General features: G+C 39.7%; 1 protein-coding gene across 1 annotated transcript in view; it reads left to right on the top strand.

Moving 5' to 3' along the window:
• Positions 1–8,271, top strand: part of LOC108673337 (intraflagellar transport protein 140 homolog) — a gene marked incomplete at its 3' end in the record, with an annotated part of 22,616 nt that continues 14,345 nt past the window's right edge. Inside the window, 4 exon segments of the mRNA XM_047883272.1 lie at positions 1–191; positions 716–943; positions 1,731–1,870; positions 2,874–3,019. Coding sequence (XP_047739228.1) covers positions 45–191; positions 716–943; positions 1,731–1,870; positions 2,874–3,019 — 661 coding nt within the window.

The following is an 8,271-nucleotide window of genomic DNA, read 5'->3' as shown; positions in this document are numbered from 1 at the left end:
AGATTTTTTCTTTCTCATATTAAAACCATAAGGCTTCATGCATAATGACATTATATTTTGACAGTATTATTCAGAATCCTACAAGCCATGCTATTAACACACATATGGCCTGGCACAGTGAGGCATCATGCCTTGCTGTTGCATCATACAGTGAAGAAAAAGGTGGTACTGTAAATGTTTATACTGGTGAGGTGAGTAAAACTATGATATCATAAGAGATTATTATGGAAAGAGGTACCTTATAGGTCCTGAGAATCCAGCTTGAACTGCTACATTTTTCAATTTGATAGATGACATATGGGTTTTGTAGCACTTGCAACAAGGATATGCTTGTCTAAAATCATCCTCATCTTCTTCATAATTTGCTCTGTAATAAAATTTTAAATACCAGCTTTTCAGGCATTTTAATTGATACCTATATATGTTTATTTTCCATCTTTAGTAACTTATTAGTTTACTGCTTGTTTGAGATCACATTGTTCAGTCACACAAGTGGTCTCTTTCAATTTTTTAGATCAATTTGTTGCAGCATATGAATTCCAGTCATTTTTAAATCATTATACATATACCTACCATATGGTATATTAATATAATGTAAATCAAAATTAGACTTACAATTAGACTTTTGTCTTTATTACCTCTGTGTCTATTTATTGAATTAGTGCTGCAATTTTCTATATTTTCTCTGTATACTTATTGAATTTTTGAAACACAGGGCAAGTTGTGTTCTGAAGTGGACATTCCCCCTCACCCAACTGCTCAAGTAACATCACTTGCATGGCATCCCATCCAGCGGCTGCTGGCAGTGGGGTGGGAGACGGGAGAATTGTATCTATGGAATGACCATGAAGAAGAACTTCACCAAATCCAGTCCCTGCATCGAGCAGCCATAACTATACTTGAGTTTAGTCATGCTGGGTCACGTCTTGTAACAGCTGACCAGGTCAGTTTATGGATAATTTTATAATTGTTGAATAAATTTGCTCAAAAATTTGTTTCTGGGTTAAATTAGTGAAAAAAGTAATAAGTTTATCCAAATTTGATAGGTGGGATTGTAACTTGTTTAAAATTTCAATGTGAATTGCAGTTGATTTTTCAAAAATTTTATATGTTCAAAAATGTAAAATACCTAAATTATCTACATCAAAATAGGTTATACCAGTACCTATATCAGCTTGGATGAATAAACCTAAATTGGATTGTTTTCACTGCACTAAGTTCTACTTAATAAATTTTGTGGTACAATATTCTCCGGCTATACAATTTTTCTATCAAAGTCATGGACATGCCTCTGACAGCCACTCATGCGAAACATACCGTAGTTAAATGTGGCACTAATGTAAGAACGCATTGAAAACTGAGCATCAAAAATGTGTAAGATTCATCTGATTTAGTACAATTTTTAGATTAAAAAGAGCACAGAAAATTAAATGAAATTAAACCTCATTTCAGAGTAGTCAAATGCAAGGTAATAAGCTAAGTTTCACTGTTCAATTCCACATTTAAATTATTCAGGATCCTATTTCAATGTAACTCTTTGGTGATTTATGAGGTTCAAACAAATTTAAAAAAATAAGCAACACCAGTTGCAGAATCAAGATTTTTAGTGTCTGCTGCTTTTTTATGAGTTTTAAAATTATGTTTATATTTTTTTTCTGTTTATTAGATTCCTAATTTAGGTATATATTTGGACTTATTTTATTTGGCATTTGCTTATTTGTACCTGACAGTCTGGCTCAGTGGTTGGCTGGCGCAGCAGCAGCTCGGGTAACCTACAGACAGCCTTCACACACGAGCTCAAAGATTCCCTGTCTCAGGTTGTCTTCAGAGCCTCACCTCAGGACCGAACCAACGCTGCTATTGATATCAAGTCAGTCATACGAACCCAGTGACATGTACATTGTAATTCATATGGTTATTTATACGTTAATATCAATGCATATATTGAAAAAATTAAGACATATGACAATTCACTAGCATAATAGTGGATAATCTCAACTTCACGAGGCTCACTTTTCCTAAGAAATATGAAAAATGAAATATCCATGTAGACACGGTTACAGTTTATAATATAAACTGTGTATAAATATCCATGTAGACAAATATCCATGGCGGTTACAGTTTATTCTCAAGATTGACTAGAAAAGTTCTTTATTCATTCACAGATTATCTTCTGCCTCAAAATTTTTTGAACTCATTAATTTTTTACTTCTTGCGAGAAAAAAAAAACAATACGTACTGATGTGTCTGAAGTTGCTTTATATTACAGTCATATATTCCTAATTAGATGTGTTGAATTTATTCACGAATCTTTGGTTCTACATGTAAAGTTCTATCGTAAGTGGGTTGTCACCCGCAACAGTGAATGGCGACGATAAAACGCTCGTTATGAAATAAAAAAAATAATAAATAAATAAAATACTGATGTGTCTAAATTCGATTTAGTTCGTTATTTATATTCTTATTAAATGTATTGAATTTATTCACGGAAGTTTGTTTACCTCTAAAGTTTTATCATCAGTGGGCTGGCGCGCGCGGCAGTGAGCGGGGACGATAAAACGCTTGTTATGAAATAAAAAAGAAAAATTAAACACTGGCGTGTCTAAATTCGATTTGGTTCGTTATAAATATTCTTATTAAATGTATTGAATTTATTCACGGAAGTTTGGTTTTACCTCTAAAGTTTTATCGTCAGTGGGCTGGCGCGCGCGGCAGTGAGCGGGGACGATAAAACGCTTGTTATGAAATAAAAAAGAAAAATTAAACACTGGTGTGTCTAAATTCGATATAGGTAGTTCGTTATAAATATTCTTAATAAAAGTATTGAATTTATTCACGGAAGTTTGGTTTAACCTTTAAAGTTTTATCATCAGTGGGCTGGCGCGCGCGGCAGTGAGCGGGGACGAGAAGGCGCTGGACATGTTCAGCTCGTGGCGTCCCCGCACGGGGCACAAGCGCGCCGCCCTCACCACCGCCCCGCCCCGCGAGAACGTCTCCTTCTACCTCGGCTCTGCGTCGGGTAACTGCTTACTGTGTTGGGTAACTGGTTACTGTGTTGAGTTACTGGTTACTGTGTGCAGTTACTGGTTACTGTGTTGAGTTACTGGTTACTGTGTTGAGTTACTGGTTACTGTGTTGAGTTACTGGTTACTGTATTGGGTAACTGGTTACTGTGTTGGGTAACTGGTTACTGTGTTGAGTTACTGGTTACTGTGTTTGGTAACTGGTTACTGTGTTGAGTTACTGGTTACTGTGTTGAGGTACTGGTTACTGTGCTGAGGTACTGGTTACTGTGCTGAGTTACTGGTTACTGTGCTGAGTTACTGGTTACTGTGTTGGGTAACTGGTTACGTTGGGTAATTGCTTACTAAGGCCAGTTTTGACACATTAAGGCCAGTTTTGACACTCCAACGCCACTTTTGACACAGCAACAGTTTGACATATCTTCGTGTGCGTGTTAGAGTCGCGCCCCTAGAGATCTGTCCCCGGGTCTAAGGCTAAACCTTAGAGGTCGGCTGCCGGCCGTTCTAATGCAGCGCTGTGGCGCCTCAATTGATTGGCTCCTTATTAAAGCTTATGTTGGTTGATCACCAGGGTTTGTTGGCACTTATTAATTTTGAAGCTCACATGCCCTGCATATATTTTATCGAGTGGCATTAAAGGTATAGTTCGGATTGAGGTATTTTATCAAAATTACAAAAGGGCCAGTTGAAACGAGTTATATATTTGTCCAAGGACTACTACACACAGGACATGCATAGCCTATGTCCAGCCTCTGCTAGCAGAGGCGATCGCCTACACTATGAATATGCTGGTGTTTTAGTGGCATCAACAAATGATATGCCCATAATTGTTTCATACAATAGTATTACAATGTGTGTAGTNCTGGTTACTGTGTTGAGTTACTGGTTACTGTGTTGAGTTACTGGTTACTGTGTTGAGTTACTGGTTACTGTGTTGAGTTACTGGTTACTGTGTTGAGTTACTGGTTACTGTGTTGAGTTACTGGTTACTGTGTTGAGTTACTGGTTACTGTGTTGAGTTACTGGTTACTGTGTTGAGTTACTGGTTACTGTGTTGAGTTACTGGTTACTGTGTTGAGTTACTGGTTACTGTGTTGAGTTACTGGTTACTGTGTTGAGTTACTGGTTACTGTGTTGAGTTACTGGTTACTGTGTTGAGTTACTGGTTACTGTGTTGAGTTACTGGTTACTGTGTTGAGTTACTGGTTACTGTGTTGAGTTACTGGTTACTGTGTTGAGTTACTGGTTACTGTGTTGAGTTACTGGTTACTGTGTTGAGTTACTGGTTACTGTGTTGAGTTACTGGTTACTGTGTTGAGTTACTGGTTACTGTGTTGAGTTACTGGTTACTGTGTTGAGTAACTGGTTACTGTGTTGAGAGACTGGTTACTGTGTTGAGTTGCTGGTTACTGTGTTGAGTTACTGGTTACTGTGTTGAGTTACTGCTTACTGCGTTGAGTTACTGCTTACTGTGTTCAGTTACTGGTTACTGTGTGGAGTTACTGGTTACTGCCTCTGGTAACTGGTTACTGTGTTGAGTTACTGGTTACTCCCTGGTAACTAGTTACTGCCTCTGGTAACTGGTTACTGTGTTGAGTTGTTGGTTACTCCCTGGTAACTGGTTACTGCCTCTCTGGTAACTGGTTACTGCCATCCTGGTAACTGGTTACTGCCTCTTTTGTAACTGGTTACTTCCTCTCTGGTAACTGGTAACTGCATTTCCGGTAACTGGTTACTTCCTCTCTGGTAACTGGTTACTGCCTCTCTGGTAACTGGTTACTGCCTCTCTGGTAACTGGTTACTGCCTCTCCGGTAACTGGTTACTTCCTCTCTGGTAACTGGTAACGGCCCTCCGTCTGTAACTATTCATTTTGCAATTTTCCTGGCAGTACAATAATCTGCCTCCATTTGGGCGTTTAGTCATGGTATTCGGAGAGGGGCAGTTTTGATACAAATGAGTATAGTTCAACGTTCTTTAATGGTAACGACTCGAATTAACGTTTACGTCATTGATCGTTTTTACAATTTGTCATGTCTCTGGTGGCGTGGTTGCAGGTGTCGTGTACCACGTGTCGGAGGGCGGGGCGTGTCTACCATTTTATTTATTTTAATCTTTGTACTGGTGGCTTTGGCAATTTCCACATGAAGGACTCCATCTTTCAAATATCAGTAACGGCAACCAAGCATTACTTTATTGAGCTCTTACTTAACTTGAGTGAAGAGTTTAGCGTTTTTTAGTTGTTTATTTATTTTAATCTTTGTGCTGGCTTAATTGTGTGGGCAATTGTGTACATGAAGGCCTCCATCGTGCAGGCTCCTGGGCGGGCGACAACGAGGGGGGCGCCATCCACGAGAACTTCGTCCTGGTCGTTGAAACCGACGCCATTACTGTGAGGGAGGAATGATTATCATCATGCTTCATTATAATTATCCTCATGTTTTATAATGATTATCATCATGCTTTATAATGATTATCATCATGCTTTATAATGATTATCATCTAAATTTACATAATTTATAATACAGTGCGTGACGAACTTTAATATGTGACTTGAAGATTGCCTGTCATGCCATGGAATGAGTCAAGAACTTTATTAAGAGTGCNGAGGCCTTCTTGAGGCCATCATGTGCCTCTGGTTCTGCCAGAGCAAAAGTGAGGTCTTCTTGAGGGCCTCATGTGCCTCTCGTTCTGCCAGAGCAAAAGTGAGGTCTTCACATTGATCAAGACACGCAGTGTATGAATTACGCAGTATACACGCATGTATTGAAACATGACTAGTAGCACTGGAATGAACAATAAAAAAGCCTTTAATTTATTTATTGCATGGCTGATAATTGGACGCTAACTTGACTGCATTCTACAACCTGGAAGGTTCTTTTCCCGTCATGTGGTTTTCTGGCGCGGGGCCAGGCTGGTCTCTAGTTATATCGGGTTCACATTTGCAAAGCATTGACCATGAAAATTAGTTTATATTTTTAGGAATTTTTATCCAAACTTAATATTCCTAACTAGAGGAGCTTCGGTCTTTTACAATCTGCTCGCAACACACAACCTAGCATCTTCTAGTCGTATAAAAGTCTGACTGCAATAAATAGTTTGTGAGCGACATCAATCGTTAGCCAGCAATGAACCTGAACAGTCATGTTGGAGCAATTGTTTTGTGCAGTCTTATTGCTCGCTTAATGGAGTCTGCAAGTCAGCTGCCTTGAGTCAAGTGCTCACGGTTTGGTGTAGCGCTTTCAGGGCAGTATTATAATTGCAATGCCAAGTTCTCGTTCATACCATTTCAATTTTCCTGATATAATTTTAACTGCAAATTGGTCATAGTAAACCTTTATTTCGCGGAAATTCTGTTTAAAAAAGCTTTCAATTACATATTTTCAAATGTGATCTACTCTCACTTTGATATTAAAGATGAAGCGAGATTCATGGTTAATACGAAGGCAATTAGATATGCAGCTTGTTGAGCTCAGGATGATTCAAGTTTCTTGAGTTATTTTTCCTAGGGGGATTGTTCCTGAGCGCCCCACCGCTGAGCTCGTGGTGTCTGACTGCAGGTCTCAGTTGTGGGGTTAAGTTATTATTTAGGTAGGATTCCTTTGAGCATGAATAATTTCTGTACTAGTAAAAATTGAGTCAATCACTCAAATGGAACATTTTACATTACCTGTGATATTTGAAAAATTCTGCACAGTGCACAATAATACAGATTGGCCTGATTGCTGGTCCCTTGGGCCTTGTGGCATTGTTACTGATGTGACAAACGAGAGAATTTCAGACCCCAGCTCATTTTTTAATTCCCTAATTGGCACTTCTGCAGCTTAGCCTAACAGGAAAATTGTGGCAGAAACACCCCTCAGGGGGGACTTTTGACGCGTGTCCGTGCGCGTCAGAAGTCCTATGGGATTTCGCGTTCCTAGGGGGATTGTTCCTGAGCACCCCACCGTTAAGCTCGCGGTGTCTGACTGTAGGTCTCAGTTGTGGGGTCAATTTATTATGTAGGTAGGTTTCCTTACATTTCCCTTCTCTGTCTCTCTCGTGCGGGCGGCCGACGTCCCGTGTAAGCAACCTCTTGTTCGAGTGTCTTTGTTTCTGTTGCTTTTCACCTGTCCCTCCTTGTTACTTCGTCTTTTTGAGATGCTAACGCTGTTTCCTTCGAGCCAGCTTCAGCGGGCTGGACATACGAGACCTTCCGCTCATTGTGGGTGATGAATAATTGAGACCTTCCACCTCTATGGTGATGTTCATCTTGACTTTCGGTGCGAGATAGCTAAATAGCTGAAGCGCTAGTAAATATTTGGCCACTAAACTAAACTAAACTTCTTGAGTTATTTTCTTTGAAGTTCGATTTCTCAAGTTCGGAAGTTCGGAGAAATTGTTTGATATGCTCTTTCCGTTGTATAAATGTAAGTTGAGATAATATAATAGTAATACTATTGAATGTTTTTAGTTGAGATGATGGCATGTTAATAATATTGCAGTTATTCCGTGCTGGGCAAGTTTCAGTTGAGAAAATGGCATGTTATTATTATTGCAGATATTCCGTGTTGTGTAAGCTTAAGTTGAGATAATAAAATATTAATAATATTGCAGATATCCTGTGTGCGGGCACGGGCAGCGGGCACCTCGCCATGTGGCGCTACGAGCAGCAGACGCGCCCTGCCGACGCTGCGCTGTACGCGCCCCACGACCCTGAGCTAGACTGGGCCCTCCAGCCCTGTACCCTGCTGGCCGGGCAGGTCAAGCAGGTCAGTGCAGGTCACTGGGCCCTGCAGCCCTGTACCCTGGTGATGCAGACAGGTTAAGCAGCATCACCAAATTTACTTCGTTTGTCCTTTAATGCAACAAGTCAGGTAATAACCAATTTAGGAGATAATTATATCACAAATTTAGGCTTAAGAGAAACCCTAATCTTTTACTCACACTGTTTTTCTGCTTCCATTTCCTTCTATTCTGCTCTCCAAATTTTCCTAGAAATTTTCTTTTTCTTCGCAGCTTTTCTCTTCCCGGCCGAACCAAGAGTTCAAGTGGGGCTGTTCTCAGGAGCTCACTATGGAATCTACGGCTTGAGTTTCTTAGCATTCCAGTTTATTTCTAATAAATTATCAACGCATATATACTTGAAATTCTTGAGCTGCAGTATTTGGGTCTGCGATGAGACAACAATCTGTTTACACGCGCAGGAACACAGCTTTATTGTAGCCAGATTTCTATTGCAGAACTGTGGACAATTCCAATGTATAGTAT

This window comes from Hyalella azteca, unplaced genomic scaffold, assembly GCF_000764305.2.
Source record: "Hyalella azteca isolate HAZT.00-mixed unplaced genomic scaffold, Hazt_2.0.2 contig12422, whole genome shotgun sequence".
NCBI classification, from domain to species: Eukaryota; Metazoa; Arthropoda; class Malacostraca; order Amphipoda; family Hyalellidae; genus Hyalella; species Hyalella azteca.
The sequence above is the reverse complement of the archived record's forward strand: the minus strand, read 5'-3'. Positions and strand labels throughout refer to the sequence as shown.